The 18,200-nt window shown below is 55.6% G+C and overlaps 5 protein-coding genes across 5 annotated transcripts; 3 read left to right on the top strand and 2 right to left on the bottom strand.

Moving 5' to 3' along the window:
- Nucleotides 1-3,882: 3,882 nt before the first annotated feature.
- On the top strand, nucleotides 3,883-6,121 carry INS49_012842 (uncharacterized protein; the record flags this gene model as incomplete). The annotated part of the gene is made up of 2 exons (XM_043173544.1): nucleotides 3,883-5,907; nucleotides 5,969-6,121. 2 exons carry the CDS (start codon nucleotides 3,883-3,885, stop codon nucleotides 6,119-6,121), a joined length of 2,178 nt encoding a protein of 725 aa, XP_043022841.1.
- An 872-nt stretch (nucleotides 6,122-6,993) lies between these two features.
- On the top strand, nucleotides 6,994-7,890 carry INS49_012841 (uncharacterized protein; the record flags this gene model as incomplete). Its single annotated transcript, XM_043173543.1, has 3 exons — nucleotides 6,994-7,036; nucleotides 7,157-7,337; nucleotides 7,440-7,890. The coding sequence occupies 3 exons, from the start codon at nucleotides 6,994-6,996 to the stop codon at nucleotides 7,888-7,890; spliced, it is 675 nt and encodes a 224-aa protein (XP_043022840.1).
- Nucleotides 7,891-9,515: 1,625 nt separating this feature from the next.
- On the bottom strand, nucleotides 9,516-12,377 carry INS49_012840 (uncharacterized protein; the record flags this gene model as incomplete). The annotated part of the gene is made up of 7 exons (XM_043173542.1): nucleotides 9,516-9,615; nucleotides 9,680-11,669; nucleotides 11,738-11,871; nucleotides 11,931-12,036; nucleotides 12,102-12,140; nucleotides 12,193-12,218; nucleotides 12,346-12,377. The coding sequence occupies 7 exons, from the start codon at nucleotides 12,375-12,377 to the stop codon at nucleotides 9,516-9,518; spliced, it is 2,427 nt and encodes an 808-aa protein (XP_043022839.1).
- A 1,823-nt stretch (nucleotides 12,378-14,200) lies between these two features.
- INS49_012839 (uncharacterized protein) lies at nucleotides 14,201-14,962 on the bottom strand (the record flags this gene model as incomplete). The annotated part of the gene is made up of 3 exons (XM_043173541.1): nucleotides 14,201-14,477; nucleotides 14,565-14,821; nucleotides 14,894-14,962. 3 exons carry the CDS (start codon nucleotides 14,960-14,962, stop codon nucleotides 14,201-14,203), a joined length of 603 nt encoding a protein of 200 aa, XP_043022838.1.
- A 1,192-nt stretch (nucleotides 14,963-16,154) lies between these two features.
- INS49_012838 (uncharacterized protein) lies at nucleotides 16,155-17,544 on the top strand (the record flags this gene model as incomplete). Its single annotated transcript, XM_043173540.1, has 2 exons — nucleotides 16,155-16,380; nucleotides 16,565-17,544. 2 exons carry the CDS (start codon nucleotides 16,155-16,157, stop codon nucleotides 17,542-17,544), a joined length of 1,206 nt encoding a protein of 401 aa, XP_043022837.1.
- Nucleotides 17,545-18,200: the final 656 nt, after the last annotated feature.

The following is an 18,200-nucleotide window of genomic DNA, read 5'->3' as shown; positions in this document are numbered from 1 at the left end:
TCTGCTTGGCTGTCGAGTCACAGAGGGTAATGGTGTGCGAGGGAGTTGAGGCCTCTGCGGGATTGCAATGCCAAGCAGGGGGACACGGGACCTTGGATGTGAGTCGCTGGCCGTGAGGCTGTGATAAAGGGCGGCCGAGTGGGCGTCAAAAGCTTTTATTTTGGACAAAGGCTACATACAGTCTCGCAATTACGTATCTTTGGCCAACGCAGGGTCCGGCTGTCTTCTGTCGGCGTGGCTGCCAGGGTCGACGGGGGGTGGGACCTGGGACGGTGGGCACCTGGGCGCATGGGCAACCCCCTGACACAGGCCGTCATCGAGTGGGCCTTGTTTTGGCTGGTCTGGGTGGTCGCCTCAGCAGCGGTGTTGGCCATCCTGCTCTGGTCCTCTGCTGGAGATAAGATACACTGTGCACGGTAGATACGATACCAATGCACCAATGCGTGCTAGAAGGCGACGATGTGGAATACACGTAAAGGGTACTGTAAAAAAGATACACACGAGCCCATGTCCATGCCCATGCACATGCACATGCATCGCCGTGTGGTCTCCATCCAACCGTTGCAAGCAAAGTGGTTGGCTGTGATGCCCACCATCCCCTCCCTCCACCACCCCCTCTCGATCGATCAATTGACCAGTAGGAGTTTAACCAGGCGACACACACACACACAAACCCGGGTAGACCGCATACTTCGGTACAGCCCATGGATTGCCTGGGCCGGTCTCCTCTTTGTCCCCGTTCAGGAGGCGGCGACGAAACAGGCCGGTGCCCTGTGGACCCCCAGGGCCATGCGGGGGACCCTTCCTCTGTTTCTCAAGAATCCCTGCAAAAGTGGAAGGCTGGAAGCGTTGCCTCCTGCGGCCCTGCGGCAGTGCGGCCGTTTTCCAACATTATTGCCGCTCTAGTAGTACAGCCTCCTTCCGAGAGGCCGACACAGATGGCCCCCACCTAGAACACAATACGGACTGGTAGACTAGACTACATGATTATGAGATTTGACGACAGAGTTTTCAAACCTTCGTCTGGCCAGTGCCTGCGCTGTCGTGATAATTTTGGAGTGCATACCATCCCTCCAAACCGGTCACGGCACTGGCATGGCATCATATGATATGCCTATCACATCCACCAATCCACATGCCCAAACTAGGTACTGCTAGGTTAATGGCCGGGATCTCAGAGCATCCTTGGGTCCTGTTTCCCTGCCCCGTCAGTGGCCTGGATGGTGAATGCCACAGCACTGTGATCATCTATCTCTTGATGGCTTTCCTCGTATCACATTTCACCCTACACGCCCCGCTTGAGGCTCTCCCATTCCTGGGAGCGGTGGATCCCAATTTCTGACCATGCCTCTCACGGTGTCGACTTCAAACGAGAAGTCTTAAACTGGTAAGGAGAGACTGATGAAAAATCCTCGTCTGCCCGCGTGCATGCATCAGATCCGTGCGGCCACTGTTACGCCGTTGAGCAAATTCGGCAACCTTACTGCGCGTCAAGGTTCCCCTCTTCAGACCACAGCGGTGTGGGCTCTGCGACAGATCGGCTGGGCCTCCGGATCGGTCAGGAGTCGTAGAAGTTTGCGATTAAGTTTGATGAAGGCTGCTGAGCTCCAACTCTGTCCTCGTGCACTCCCCGTCATATAATGCAACGCTCTTATTCCCGGCTAGACTCGTGCTGACCGGCTAGCCAATTGGCGCAAGTCCGGTTGCAGTTGCTTCCGATAGCGGTACAAGATGCGATCCCTCAAGAATTAGGTGACCGGTCGCCAAATCCGTGATACTGGCATGTTTGAGGCAAGCGTCCTAGACCTCAACCACCGATACGCAGTGTACATTATTCCTGTATGGCGCTTATTGTCGGCCTCCACTGTTACGAGCCTTTCCGCGGCCACCGACCCAGTTACCCGTGGAGACTCACGTCTGGACTCTGGAGATATCAAGGATGTTAGCGGGGGAGGCTCTCTAACAAGTTCGGCAAGATCCAACGCTGCCGCGGCTCCGCTGCGCTCCGTGCTATGGGCCCGGCCAGACTAGCCGGGCGATAGCTGCTAACCCGGGCCCCGCTGTGACTACATCAAAGGACGCAGGCTCTCTCGCTCTGCTGAAGAGAAGACCGCATAGCTGCCACTTGCGGCAATTCCGCCTGTCTTGCACGAGGGTGACGTCTTGCCGAACCTGTTGTCTTCCGACCTGGTGTCTTCCGAACTTGTTCCTTCCGATCTCGTATGGCGAAGTTCCTTCCGATCTCGTATGGCGAAGTCCCGAATGGAAAGGAAATGCAGTGACCTCCCAGCGGCCGCCCATTGGCCCGGTTGAAACCCTCCGGAGCTGATGAAGTGATGGGCCGTTTGCCTCGCGTTTCTCGGTACGACTTTCAACTCCGCAGTAGCGTGATGATCCCCTCGATCTGCGTGATATACATTAGTTCTGGTGGCCTCCTCAGACCAGGCCTGCTTCGGTGGCTCAAGGACCGGCTGTCATGGACATGGTGCGCCTGCGGACGGTAGCGCTTGGGCACGGCCTCGCGGAGTCCGTTACTGAATCGCCTGTTCCGCAGCGGCCAAGATTCGGCCGCCGGGATCTCAAGGACGGCCTCTAAGTCATTGTAAGAACCAACCATGCTCTGCGGTCTAGAATGCACAGACTGAGTCCGCTCCACACTGATGTGTCTCGTGGTTCGAGCGTTGCTACCTCTGTGGGGCTCTTGACCGCACTCGCAAGGCAAGTTCGTGCAGAAATACAGCCCAGACTCGGCGTCGTCATTGTTCAGCAGGTGACAGGTTGATGTGCTACTGACGCGTGGAACGGTTGTAATATTCATGCAGGATGCCACATGCTCGCAGAGGTGGATTCGCCTCGAGTAGCAAGCAAACGGACAAGCAAACCAAAGCGAAGGACAGCAACCACAACATCCCAACAGCTGCTCGCGTGACCTCCTTCCTTATTTGACTCACAATGGCCGATGCTCGTTGCTAATGCACGTCACTGACAGGAGTGGTGTGTAGCAAGAGTCAGTACAGCTGCTACAAGTGGGCCTTTCCTTCACAGGATGCTGGTGTTCAGGAGATTATTGGCGGCCGCTGCTGGAGGTCGCTAACAGTCAAGTGTGTTGCCCATAATAGATGGCGTCAGCCTTGGATGGGTGCATGTGTGCGGCACTTGTGAAGGTGGCGGAAGGAGAGACCACCGTACTTCCGCGCTCAAGTGACAGCGTGAGAAGCAATTATTCAATAATATCAGTTAAATGGTACGCAATGATCCTTCGCCACTCGACGGAGATAACAGGAGATCCCTCAATGCCGTGGTGTCTCTTTTACGGAAAGCGAATCGTCGCAGGTGGGCAGCTTGTGCAAGGCCAGATGCAAATGCAATGCAGTCGAGTAACCAAGGCAGCCGCAGCCAACAGCCGCATGGGAGGTTACTCAAGTGACAGCTACTAAACGCAGACATCTATCTCCACATGGTCCCAATTCTCGACTCCTTCACGAGGGTCTGGTCGAATTTCTCAGTTCCGACGTTCTTGATCCACTTTGCGGGCCATGTACCGTATCACCTAGACTGCAATAGGTAGACCATGCAAATACCGTGTTCGGTATGTGAAGTGTCCAACGGTACAAATTATACGCACAGTACCTAGGTACCAGGTATCTAAGCAGAAAAGGCTGCACTAGGCAGGGGCCCGCACTTCAACGGCCCACACCGCCCAACCAATCAACTCGTTTTCCCTTGCGACGGCCAAATTTTTTTTCTGCAGTTGCCTTTGAAGCCTCGCCAAACCGCCGCAGCTGCACCGAAAAATGCAACCAGAAATCAACTCACCCCCAGCCGGCCCGCGAAACCGATCGTGACGCCGCACAACCCCTGCCGAGCATCGCGAGACCGAAAATGGCTGGAGAAGGCAGCACCACCTCGTCGCTAACCTCCACATCGCACACGCTCACACACCCCGCGCCGACCAGCAACGCCATGGCCGCAACCACCACCGCCCCGCTCGAGGCAGCTTCCATGTTGGCCTTCCTCGATTCCCTCAAAGCGGAGAACCGCCATGCCTTCCTCCAGCCTCCGGCCTCAATATCCACGGCGTCTCTGCATTGGGCCAAGCAGGCGCTCGACGCCTTCGCCGGACAGGTCAGCGACGAGCAGCAGGCCGCCCGGCTGCGGGACAGGAAGAGGAAACGAGAGGTTGGGCCAAGTGGTGACATGTTGAAGATCCGCAAGGTTCATGTGGATGGCTTCGAGACCGGCCAGGTCTGGCAGCAGACCAGGAGGATCATAAACAGCGCCCTCAGCCTGTCTCAAAATGTCCTGCAGGAGCTGGAAGAGAATGGTCAGATCCAGACAGATGAAGTTGAGTCCAGAACACCGAACGGCGACGCACAAACGCTACCGAGCGACGAGGGTGAATCTGAAGACGCCTCGTCCCAAGGGGACGAGTCAGCCAGCGGATCGGACGAGGACGGTGAGGAAAAGTGGGAAGACGCCGAGTCGCAGCAGGGTCAGAGTGAAGCCTCACTAGATGGCGACGAAGACGATGGCGAGGATATCGAGGATATTGAGCATGAAGGGATACAAGATGAAGATGACGAAGACGGCTTTGACGACCAACCAAACGATGTTTACGTCGAGGATCCAAACGGGCTCAATGACGGATTCTTCTCAATAGACGACTTCAACAAGCAATCGCAATACTTCGAGGACCAAGACGCCAAAGCTGATCCGTTTACGGACCAGGCAGACGACGATGACGAGATTGACTGGCACGGAGACCCTTTCGCAGGGCCCAAGGGCAAGGCGTCAAAGAACGCCAAGGGAGAGGAAGCGTCGGGGGCCGAGGATGAGGAAGATGACGAGGACGAAGATGCTGGCCCGACGTTCGGAGACATGGACCTGAACGCCCCGGAAGGTGCAAGTGATGACGAAGGCGATCTGGCAGACGGGATTGAGGGGGACATGGGGCTCGACCTCACAGCGAACGATATCTTCTACAACGACTTTTTCGCACCTCCGCCTAGGAAGGCAAAGAAGGGAGAGAAGCAGAGAAAACCCAAGCCGACGAGGCAGGGGACGCCAGATGGGCAGGAGGTGGAGTGGGCTATGGACAAGGTCCGACGGGATCTCTTCGACGACGTATCAGATAACTCGGACGATGAGGACGCTTTGTCAGACGCGTCTGCTGGCGACCCAAAGTCACGCCGGTCAGCACATGAACGTAGGCAAGCCAAGCTGTCCGAGGAGATTCGCAAGATGGAAGCCGAGCTCGTGGCCAAGCGCGCCTGGACGCTCTCCGGTGAGGCTTCCGCGTCCGCACGCCCAATGAACTCGTTGCTGGAGGAGGATCTGGACTTTGAGCACGCGGGCAAGCCCATCCCCGTCATCACGGAAGAGGTCAGCGAGGAGATCGAAGACCTCATCAAGCGGCGCATTATTGTAGGCGAGTTCGACGGGGTCCCAAAGCGGAGGCCGGACGCGGACGTGCCTGCTGACGTCCGGCGCGGGCTTGTCGAGCTTGACGACGCCAAGGCGAAGCAGAGCCTGGCGGAGATCTACGAGGAAGACCACGTCAAGGCCACGAATCCAGATTCGTACGTCAACGCCAAGGACGAGAAGCTACGTAGGGAGGAGAAGGAGATCGAGGCAATGTGGAAGGACGTCTCAGCAAAGCTCGACTCCCTTAGCAGCTGGCATTACAAGCCCAAGCCAGCGGCGCCGTCGCTGCAAGTCGTGGCGGACGTCGCCACGCTTGCCATGGAGGACGCACAACCCACGACGGCACAGGGCGTCAGCGGTGGCGAGAGCATGATTGCACCTCAGGAGGTCTACAACCCGGGCAAGGACACGGCAGAGAAGGGCGAGGTGGTGGCCAAGAGCGGGCTGCCGGTCGCGAGGCAGGAGATGAGCCGGGAAGACAAGGTGCGCAGACGCCGGCGGGAGAAGGAGAGGATCAAGAAGGCCCGGCGGGGAGACGAACAAGATCGGCAAGAAGGCGCAGGAGAAGAAGGATACGATGGCAGAGCTCAAGAAGGGTGGCGTCAAGGTCATCAACAGGAAGGGCGAGGTCATGGACATGGAGGGCAAGAAGCCGCAGGCCGCCAAGGCTGTCACCAGCGGGAGCTTCAAGTTGTAGATGCCAAGTACTGTATTTTCGAGGTATCACAGGAAAGCATCATTCACGAGGTCAGCTCTGTACTCATTTGTCGGGCGTCGAGAAGGCGAACAATTGCTATATCTGCCCATCCTCAATACGCCGAAAAGGAGCCGCGGTTGTGCAAGCCAAACGTTGGCAGGCTGTACTGAAGACAGCCTAGGATGTCTTGATCAAGTTCGAAGACCATCCAGGCTTCACAGGATATTCAATACAGCCCGGCTTGATCTCATGGAGACTTAGGAATAGCGCTGCTAGAGCGTTATTGCTATATACGAGGAGGTAACTAACGAATTCGTACAATCCAGATCGTCATGGAATTGTGTCTGACGTCGAATTGTCGCCATCCAACTCGACCTAATGAGGACCTTGGATATGTGCCGTCAACAATTCTGCTCTCACCAATGCGAACATGTCTTCAATTTTTTTTTTTTTTGGACTATCAGATTATATCTGGTGTGTGAACGGTATTTTGTATGGACGCTGGTGCATGGCAAAGTGATCTCAAAATAGTCTTGTCGAATCCACACAACCGTCTTCGTGTGGCACTGGAAGTGAGAAATTGTTAGTGTTCTCGCCGCTGAGCCGTGGTGACGTGCACGATCCGGACGGCAGCGATTGAAGGCCGCGGCTCTTTGGACCCACCCGACAAGGCCTGACCAATCAGGTTCGCCAGGTTGGTGATCAAGCGGCGATTTCTAGCGCGCACCTCACTTCGCAACGCTCTTCCCCAGACCGAGAGTGTGTCTTCAGCAGCGTCCCTAGCCTTCGACCGCAGCAACCGACCTCCCTCTCCACTCCTTTTTTCTGTTCCCGCCGAAGACTCGACCGGGTATCTCACATTCAGATCCACAATGTCGGGCGCATTACGGACGTCGGCCTCAATGGCTCTGAGAGGTGTGTAAAAGCAGCAGCACATTACAGCCCAGCACGAAACGATCCCGACCTCGATAGACACAGCCAGTGTTGGCGGATGGATGGAGATCATGTAAACTGACAGGCATATTGCCACTGCAGCCAAGCCGACACACTTCCTCACCCCCTACCGCGTCGCCGTCGCCTCCATATCCTCCTCGACAAAGAACAACGCCGCACAGGTCCAACCCCACGGTGCCTCGACATCGCTGCTCAAGCCTCAACGGAAGGAAGTTCCCCTGGCGAGCCAGGAAGGCACAAAAGGCGTGGTTCAATATGTCCTGTACGTCCCAGAGCTGTCTTATACCCGGCGTTGAAAGCCCAGAATCCACATGGCAGGCGGTGCTTCACCAAGAGCAAGAGGCTAACAAGCATCACCGAACAGCACGACCCTCGACCAGATTGTCAACTGGGGCCGGCAGTCATCCTTCTGGCCCGTGACCTTCGGGCTGGCGTGCTGCGCCCTGGAGATGATGCATCTCTCGACCCCGCGTTACGACCAGGACCGCATGGGCATTATCTTCCGTGCCTCGCCCCGGCAGTCGGACGTCATGATCGTGGCGGGGACCCTGACCAACAAGATGGCGCCCGCCCTGCGCCAGGTCTACGACCAGATGCCCGAGCCCCGCTGGGTCATCTCCATGGGCTCCTGCGCCAACGGCGGAGGCTACTACCACTACAGCTACAGCGTCGTCCGCGGGTGCGACCGCATCGTCCCCGTCGACGTCTACGTCCCCGGCTGCCCGCCCACCAGCGAGGCCCTCATGTACGGCATCTTCCAGCTGCAGAGGAAGATGAGGGAGACCAAGATTACGAGGATGTGGTACCGGAAGTAGGCTATTCGTGCTGGGGGCTGTGTTGGTGATGGTTGTGACGAACTGGTGGTGCCAGTGGTGGCTATGAGACGGGTTATGAGGACAGAGAGAATGATAGTGTCCCAGAGGAGGAGTCTACGGAAAAGGCAGTATGGCCAGGCCGCAGGTTTTCCCAGGCATGGCCGTCATTTTCAGCGGATAGGGCCTATCTGGGTCGAGGATGGAATAAACAAAAAACACACAGCTGGCATACATCGTGGCCGCTTTCTTTCATTTGTTCACCACGCGTGTTCTGTACATAACCGTGTGGGACTAGTCGGGAGGGAACGGAGTGCTGAGCAAGGTAGACATCGATATTGCAACTCATTAACCGCCGGGCTTTCTTCACCACTTTGGGGCGGTGCAATAGCTGCTTAAGGGGGCGCAGTATGTTACCTGCGTCGTATTCCGCTTGAGGGTGTGCCGGACACTCAGTCACACTGCGAGACTATCTGGAGGAGGCCTCGGCCACCTCAAGCCAATTGCTGTCTTCAGAATACGTCCGCTCGAGGACACACAAGCTCCACTGTCCAAATAAGTCAGATAGCAACTGAATATGGAAGGGCACAAGGCTCAACCGATGGGTCCCTGGCTGGGACTCGACAGCCAGCTACGGAGCAGCCTCCTCCTCCTGCCATGCGGCTTCCAGAAGGATCAATATGCAGTGTGGCTTTTCCCCCATGCCGGTGTCCCATCCCTTATAGGTGCAGACCTGTGGTAACTTGTCACTCATCCTCACTCGCCTCTGCAAATCTGCCCATGCTCCGAGAGCCCGTCACCGTCTCCGTCTCCGTTTCTGTGCGCACCTTCCCCCCTCTCCCACGGTACCGTGCCAGGGCACAGAAGCTCCTACAACCAGTGCAAAGGGCAAAGGGCGGGTCTCTCGAGCCAGCCAGATCTCGTCTGTCTTTTTTTGTCTTTTCATCCCGGCATTATTAGGTGGCCATACTGAGGATCGCCAGGGGACCGGTGGAAGTGGGCGTAGAGGATTTAGTGTAGGATCCAGAACGAAAATATCGAAATACGACGGTTATGAACGCGCGTATAATGCAAACGGCGTCAGTACCGTTAAGACGAAGTAGGCCGGGACACTTGTGCCCCATGGGACGGACAAATTACCCTGTCCTCATGCCTGATTGGGGTGAAGATCCGAGAATGCACCAAAAGAGATATTCACGACCTCGCTCCAGACATTGGAGTGGAAGTACAGCGTTTCTAATTCCTGAAGCTTAGAATGCCCGCCCTCGCATCCGCCCAATTTGTCCCTCGAAACAGCGTTGCTATAAACGACAGACTCTGTGGAGACTTGTGTGTCCAGTCTCGACTAAATGTGTAATAAAAAAACGAACACCATCCTGTTTCTCTCCAAAGCAGTGTGTGGATGATGGCCAATGTCTCCGTACTACAAAGAATACATGCTGTCTGTGTCGGTCCAATGACGCCTGAACGCCTTCCAGTAGTAGTTATAACTTCCTCTCACGCGCTCGCGCCCCTTCCCTCTTCGTTAGGGCCGCTGTATGCTGCCCGTCGCTGGTTGTTCGTCTTTCGATCCCTGTGAGACTGTCCAGGACGCGTCCTCTTTTTACGTAAAGCACAGCCTCCAGTGTTTATTCTTGTCCGAAACCCATGGTCTCTTCGACCGCGATGGTGAGTTTCTGCTGTAACTGCTCAAGAGACTTGTATGGCGGCAAGTCCAAGCGGTTGAAACTGTGGATTGGTCAGTAAATTGATAGTAGATGTTGTGCAAACAAGTCTGAGAACGTATACGTACCAAGTGTGGGCCTTCGGCAGGTTGTTGACCTCACCTGCCTTCTCGATAGTAAATCTACGCGGACCATCGCTGCCTTGCAGGTCCTTGAAACCGTTGACTGGGATCCTCGATGTGCCAGTCGTGAACTGCAGGAGTCGACTCTTCTGCTCTCCATCCCAGCTGCGCACCGTCTGCCAGAAGAACTGAATCACCTCGTCACTTTCCGTGTATCCACGGTAGTCGGTATGCTTCTTCCAATCATCCACGTCGATCTCAGCGATACCTCCAATGAGCAGCTCGAGCTCACGCTCATCAAAGACATTGATGAGGTCTTGAGGGATGAGCTCATGGAACCCCTCTCTGAAGGCCTGGAATTGCTCCGCGATACGTTTCTCAATGCGCCATTTGACCATCAAATCAACATACTCCTTCTTGTTGTCATTGGTGACGTCGATATCGCGGCCACCTGGAATAAGGTCCTCGACGGTAATGACACCGAAACGTTCGTCTTCCGTGGAAAAGGTCTGTTCCAATATGCCACCAGAAATATCGTTGTCCAGCATCCACTGGAGAGACCTGTGGAAGTCCGCATCCACGCCCTCCATGTCTGCCAAAACCACAGACTTGCCGAGAATCATCTTGTATAACGCGCCGATGAAGAATGCATCGAGGAAACGCCTGTGGAAGATGGCCAGGCCCACCACACGGCCGATGAACTTGAAGTAATTAAGATGCTCAGGGTTGATGCCTGAGTGAGGGTTGATTTGAAGGGTGTAATTGTCGTGTGCCGAGTACTCGAATAGGCAGTAGAAGGGATTGAACATCTCGTGAGAGAGAAGGAAGAAGAACTCTCGGGACAGGCCGCCATAGTCAAGACCATCCTCGCCATCAAACTTGATCATAAGTCGCTTCTTCAGGTCAGTAGCAGACTGGCGCGAAATTTCGGCGAAGGAATCCTCGAAGATATGTGATCGGCGAATCTTGATATGGCATTGCCCGGAGAGTATTCGCATGGCGGGTTGGGACCGGAAGTAGATGAGTTTGCGCCGGAAGTCGCGCTTGTACTGCGGCACATTTTGATCCAACGAAGACGGCAAACGTGGATCGTCCCAAGTCGTCGTTTTGGTGTTGTGATCGACGAAATAGACCCGAGCAGTGTTCGTAAGCCGCATTTCCCACCCGCTTGGAAGGGGACCCAGTTGAGACACGGGCTGCTGCTGAATGGTCCCACTGGCGTTGTTTTGGCCGCCATACATCCTAATGTATTGCTGCCTCCTAGGATCAACCCATGTCGTGGTCCTGGTGTTGTGGTCAACAAAGTAGGGCCGCCCTTCGGGCGTAAAACGCTGCTCCCACCCAGGAGGGAGTTCGCCCGTGCCGGGGCTCGTGGCCCCAGTGTGCATCATTGTCTGCGCATTCGCACTCTGCGCCGCCTGCTGAGCCTGCAGGGTAGGGGAGCTAGAACCTGTTCTATCTTCAGGCAGCGTCCGGTTCTGATGTCTCTGTCGCTCGACTTGTGTAGACTCCTCTTGTCTCGCCGTGTTAACCGCCCCGCTGGCGCTGGGTCTGTTCCAACTCGTTGTTCGCGTGTTATGGTCAACGTAGTAAGTACGGCCCAGATTGTCTTCTCGGCGCTCCCAGCCAGGTGGGAGACGACCTTGTGCATCCTCGAACGGGCTCAATGTGCTATTCCCACGTTGCTGGGCGGCACCATTCGGGGCTGGCTGCGACGAGGACGGCGCGGTCATACTGGCGGGTCGATGCGGAAGATTCGCCGGGTTGCCGTTTGCGCTGCCACTGGGGGTTCCCATGGCCGAGGTCGGTCGTTCGGACGAGCGATCGGGGTTGAGCGACCCTGCAGCGGAAGGGTGTGGGCTAGCCAGCGAGGGACGGTTATTTGCCGCCTGCCCTCTTGGCGGGCTGGACAGGTTCGTAGATAAGTTGATTATCAGTTTGCCATGGACGACGAGATTATCGGTCGACTTCTTCAGATCTCTGGTAAGCATCTGGTCTGTTGCGGCACAGTTGTTTGTTAGCATAGTTATCGACGGGCGCGGACGTGTCAAGGGGGCGGATTACCATCAGCGTCCGGAGCAAGCTCGATCACATCGCCAATGCGAATGTTGATAACACCCAGGAAGCCTTGGTCCTTCTTCTTGAACTTCTTTTGGTCAAAGACTTGAACCGCCAAGATGCTGTCCTCGTTTACTTTGCTGTGGTGACGGTTAGCTATCAAGCTCCGTACTCGAACTCGGAAGTTGGGGTTGCACACAAGTCGAAGCTCTCGTTCCAATAGGGGCAGAGAGTCCTCTTGGAAACAGCGGTTGTCTGCGTCTGTTCGCCACTGATGGTAGCGACGGCGAACGGGTCGGGAAAGCCTGTAGAAGGGTTAGTACATGTCAATCATGGCATGTCGTTGTTATGTTCTTGGGGTGACGCATACGAAATACATCGCGTTTGTAAAGACCGTCCGCGGCGATAACTGCGTTCAAGTCAGTATACAGAGCTGCACATGTGCTCGCATGGTACTTTACTCGTCACTCGAAGATTGGGCTGGTTGCTGTAGATGTTATTCTCGTCAGCGAATGGTCTCACGAACAGCATCACCCTCTGCAGACGGTCGTGTGTGCAGCCTGGGATCTTGGGGGCGGGATGCTCGCGTGGGCCGGGGGTATGATGAAACGTACGCAGGAAGCCCGGAGTCGTTTCGGCGACTCATCTTTGCAGTGGCAGCAGGTTGTCCTGCTGTGGTGGACGTCCTCCTCTCGAAGTCAAAAAAGACAAAAGCGATGGAGGGATCAAGGGATTGGACAAGCGAGAAGAAATGGCTCAGGAATCCACCTGTTGGAAAAGGAGTAGCCAGGTGAGGACTGCAGGATGGACGGGCGCTAGAATGCTGACAATGACGATTTGGTACGGTTCAAGGGCGACGACGCAGGCGAGTTGAGGCTGTGCTCTCTCGGGCCCCCCGCTCCCAGATGCGCGAACCAATCCCGCGGCCAGGCCAGGTGTGTCAATACTGGCAGGATAAAGGTGCCGGTAGAGGGGGTTGGAGCGGGCAGCTGCTACTGTTGTCTGCGGGTTTCGATGCGGATGGGTGCAGCAATGTGCGTGCAGCGAGTCGCTGATGGATGGAAGGCGTTAAAAATGTCAGACGGGGGGGTTGGAGGTGACAGTTGAAGGAGGAGTGGGTACGTTCCAGCCAGCCAGCCCCTCGCAGGCGAGATGTGCCTGCACCGACTGTGAACGGATGATGAGGTGAGCACCGGACAGAGCAAGCACTGGGCACTGGCTGGCTGGCTGGCTGGCTGGCTGGCTGGTGGGCAGTCTGGAACTCGCACTGGGCCGGGACTGCCCAGACTGGGCTGCCCAGGGGGGCGGGAACGACCTCGGGAGGGGTGCCAAGGAAGAGGGAAGTGTTTGCCGTGCACCAGCCGTGGCAGTGGAGAGTACCGCTTCTCGATGGACTGGCTACACCTTGTCGGGCGCGCCCTGTTTGGCCCAAAACACGCTTCATCGCCATCCCCAAGGTTCATGCGACTCCGTTGGCCAGACATCCGGCCAAACATGCCCCCAGGACTGAGCTCCGAGCAGAGCATCCTGTGCGACCTGGGTGGGGTGTATTGATTGCGCATATCTATTTCAGGTATCTGTCAGACAAGGTTGACTCCGGTTATCATCAACTACAGAGAGTATCTAGTCTAGATACAGACGTACCCCACTGCTATAGAAGAGATGTAGGTAGTTGGATCTACAAGTACGTTCCCGCTCACTTATGCTTGTGGGAAATTGATGCGACACGTCTCAACCCCCTTCTCCCTGCTGGGAGCCTATTTACAACGCTTGTTTGACCTTATAATTCAGATTCCACTCACGCGTTCAGCATCTCCTGCCGCATCATACTCTATTGCAGCTGCATGCCTTGGCTATCCCAGTCGATCTCTCTTCAACAGGCTGTGCTGAACCGGGTTGGTGGAGCAGCCTATGACGTTGATCTGCCTTTCTGGATCCGGACTGCCGCGGGGCAAGCAACTGGGAGCAGTCTCCTACCGGCCTTGTCTGACACAATACCGCGGAAGACATCAATTGATATCTCTTGAACAACCCTGGGATCCTTGCAGGCAGCGAAGGACGTCTGAGAGAGGCGGGGACCCAGTCTACATCAGCATTTCGACCCACTGTAAGGGTCAGACGGCTTCTCAAGGTCCGCGCCCAACTGTGAAACCAGTGCACAACTTGCGCATAGGCAAACGTCTTGTGGCCATGGCAATGCCCAAACATATCCCCCCTGTACCGCTATGCCTATGTATCGTGGGTTCCATTTGCTAAGTAGAATAATGTGATGGAGAAGCCTGTCCTTTTTCCCCTTTCACCCGATACGCCGTAGGCAAAAGCAACTGCAACGATCGCTTCTGGCAGGCCAAGCCGTGTGCAGGCTGGGGATTCTATCATACACCCAGCGATTCCTCGTGCCACCTTGAATATGCCGTCGTCTTGGAGTTCTCATTGGAGATGGTGGGCGAACCACCGCATCCAACCACCTTAGTAGGGTGCAAAGCCACGGGGCGCACCCCGGAAGCCTCCACGATAGCCTCCGCGGTAGCCACCTCGTGGGACGAACCCGCCTCGTCCACCGTAGAACCCTGGGCCTCCACGACCACCCCGGAATCCCCCTCTTCCGCCGCCGCGTCCCCTGCTCATTCCAGGCACGTTGGTGCGCTTCGGCACGACCTTAATATTGCGGCCCTTGAAGACACTCTCGTTGAGGACCAGGGCCTGGGCGACCAGGCTTGGTTCGGTGAACTCGACGTAGGCATAGCTGCAGCATCGTGGTCAGCAGGGGCCGCTGTATTGGGGGACGGGAAGACGGCCACAGCGGTGCGAGGCGCCTGTTGGTCGCACTCACCCTTTGGGCTGGCCGGTGAACTTGTCCAGCAGGATTGTGACACGGTTGATGGACCCGCAGCTCTGGAAGTGCGCCTGGATCTCCTCGGGAGAGGCCGAGTAGTCGACGTTGCCGACGAAGATGCTGCGGCTGTCGACGTCGGTCTTGCTCTCCTGGGCGTTCTCGGCCTGGTTGTCCAGGCTGGCTTGCATCTCGCGGAGCTTGGCGGCCTCCTCTTCCATCTCTGCAACCCGTCGCTTCATCGCAGAGATCTCCTCCTAAAGCGCCAGCTCTTGTCAGATTGTTTTTTTTTTGAGACGCCAGAATCACCGTATTTTGTAGTAGCCCACCTCTTCATTGCCCTCTTCCTCGGCAGGGCGAGTCTCCTGGACCGGTTGCTCTGACTTGACGTCGTCCATGATTGTATCCTGTCGTTAGTACGGGCGACTGCAGTAGGAAGAAGAAAGAATGGGAAAGAACTGTCGACGGAGTCAGCAGGAGCCTTGCGCGCAAAGGGAGACGTCTTCGGCTTCTTTGTTGCGGGGCTCGCCTTTGGCCAGGTAGCGAGCGACTCAGCTTGCGCCACCTGTCGTCGTACTCTAGGGATGCACGGCGCAGATAGGTGTAGGAGCGGGGGTGATAAAAGGTTGGCTTACCTCCCAGGACAGGATAATACAGGTCGAGTTCACGGACCCTTCGCAGTGGAAAAGCAAAATGAGAGAGCCTGGGATGGCGCGGAAGGGAAAATGGGAGTCAAGTGTTGACTTGAAATGAAAGGCTCCCGGCGCGAGGCTTATCGCCGATAAGAGAATCAGTCCAAGAGCTCCTGAATTGCCTACAGGGGTCTTCGATCTTTCCGCCCGCTTTTTAACCCACCTAGGTACCTACAATACCTTACTTAGGTACCTAGGTAGGTACTTAAGTTCCTAGTGGGTACCTAGGTACGCACTAGCTTTCTCCAACAAACACCACAGCTGCATCACAACAAGGGACAGCGTTCAATGTCAGAAAACTTGCTGGCACTTGGCGATATCGAGTCCAGGGCAGTAATTCCTCCATGAGAGCCATGGCAGTCATTCTATGCTATTTCTGTGATCCTCCACAGTATGATATCTAGGTCAAGCTGATCAGAAGCTGAATGGCTGTCCTTCGCAAGCCATCGCTTCTCAAGACCAAGAAATACTACGTGCAATTCTCAGTAAACAGAGTCTTGCAGGTCGGGCTACCAGTGGGAAGACCCCCTATAGAAAATGCTCATATGTCTTGGAGATAGTATGTAAGATTTCAAGGCAAGATGACGATTCCTGACATTAATTAAGCATATCCCAGCACCCTTCCATTCACTCTTCAATGCCTGGGCAAAGCTTCAGGGGCCCATGCGAGCTGCCGGTCGGTATCTGCAACACGCCCAACTGCCTTCGTCCCAGGACCGTTTGTGTTTGGGCATTCCCTTGTTTGGCTTCACTTGAAGGTACCCCGCTCATGTACACCGAATTGTCAAATACAAGGCACCTACCTACCTTATCGCCTGCTACGCAACTCTTGATCCGCAGCCGGAGAAAATCACACACACCATTTCCCCTTGCCTCAGATATTACACCACGGGACATCATGGCCTTGGTCGCTCCCGTTGACAGAGTCGGTTTCTCCTACGCAGGAGACTCGCTCTTTCGTGAGGCAAGTAACCTCAACCGCCACCGTCGGGCGACAATCCCAGAGCTCAAGGCACACTTCGCGGGCAAGGACACTGAGAACCGGCCTGGTCACTGGTACAAGGCTCAACTCCTCCACTATGGCTTGCCTCCCAGCAAGGTCAAGGGCACAGCTCACAAACGCCGTAAGTTGCTTGCACACTGTCACTCAAGCGGCCCTTTCCAACGCTTTCTACGCAAGATGGTCTATCAAATGGTCTCGGAGAGAGTTGCGACCGCTTCAGGCCTTCACATGCATGCTATTTAGTGATTTAATAAATAGATTAGCTGACTCTATATGCCCTAGTCTTCGATGCTGTGATGGCCAAGGGCGGCCTCACAGTGCCAGCCCACAAATCCAGAAAATCGAGGCCGACCTAAAGAAGGAGTGGAACAAGAGAGATCGGGAGGCAAAGAAGGTCCTCAAGGCGTCTGAGGGCAAGGGCACCAAGCGCAAGACTGACCAGGTCTCTACCAATGTCAACGTCAACGTCTCTGTCCAGCTCTCCAGCACTGGGGCAGTCCAGGTCCAGGCCTCTACGCCGCCAACGAAGCGACCAAAGGTTGAAAAATCAGGTTCGGCGGCAACGTTCACCTCAAAGAAGACGGCTACTGCTGCTGCTCCCACAGTCAAGGCTAAGAAGGTACCTGCCACCAAAGCTGAGAAGGTCAACCCCGTTCCAAAGCCAGTAAAGGCTACAGACAAGAAACCGGCGGCAAAGAAATCAGCCCAGCAACCTCGCCCGCCCAGACCAAGCACTGCCCAGGCGTCTGCATACACAATCGGAGGCCCGAGTGGAGGCTACGACGACGCTCCCCCTCCTTACTTTGAGGCTGACCCCGGCTATGGCCTTGCATACCAGTCCAGCCCTCGTCGGGGTCTCGGTTTGCTCAACGGAAGATACGAGGTTGACTGCCCACACATGGAAGGTAATTTCCCCGACTTCAGGGACGACTTTGGCCTTATCGCGACTCTAGACGGCAGCAAGCTCCGGTTGAAATTTGACTTGGGCCCACTCGTCGAGATCATGAAGGTGGACCGACCGTATGAGGCAGATGTGGATGACGAAGGAACCGTGCTGCTCTGGCATGGTGAGTCCACCATCGAGCAACAGGACATCAACATGGACACCTTTTCGCGTGCTGGCGATGCGAACAGGCTACATTTCTTGGGTGGTGGACATATTCGGGGCACCATTGCGTATGGTTGGCACGAGATCGAGTTCGATGCTTACCGAACTCCTGGTCAGTCAATGACCTCCGAGATCAGTCCCAGTCAAGCACGAGCCGAGTGGTCAAGACGGGGCTAGCACTCTTCGGTCGGAACAGTCCCTGGGGAACACCGCTAGGTCGCAGAGGATTGAGGTTCAATTGAGCGCGGCCAAGGCGTTCGGCAGTGGAACGAGGTCGATGTTGTGGGACATATCTGTCACAGCATAATATGTTGTCTTGAGACCTTCACGTCGTCTTGGCTTTTAATAGAAGTGAATTTGGACAGGGGCTTTGGTCCTTATAGACCACTCAGATGGCAAACACGGAATCACGATGTGAAGGATAATCAATCAAAGTATTCTGGAACTCATAAAACAGCACGATCACATCAGAATACTTGGACGTTGATGGGATAGAATTTCCAATTTCCCGACAACCTTTTCGGAATGCCTGCGGTTGAGACGATCCCCAACGGAGATGATGAGTCCCTCAGAAAACAGAAGGGTAGATGTGCTAGTGACTCACAGACACTCTGAATCCATGGGCGTGGATTAAACTACCTGCCTAGGTACCAATGAATTAGTTGAGACAAGTCACAGTTTGGTCTCGACCTCGGAAGGCGCATGTCAGACATGCAGCCCCCGCAGACTCGCCAATGCTGTTGGCTGCCGTGTAAGTACCCAACCAGGGGAGACGCTAGATGACTTCACTGGCCAAGCAGCAAGATCCGCAACAGCTATGTGACCACAATCAA

The sequence above is a fragment of the Diaporthe citri genome (assembly GCF_014595645.1).
Source record: "Diaporthe citri strain NFHF-8-4 chromosome Unknown scaffold_6, whole genome shotgun sequence".
Classification (NCBI taxonomy): domain Eukaryota; kingdom Fungi; phylum Ascomycota; class Sordariomycetes; order Diaporthales; family Diaporthaceae; genus Diaporthe; species Diaporthe citri.
Note: the sequence above shows the minus strand (reverse complement) of the source record. Positions and strands in the feature narration are given on the sequence as shown.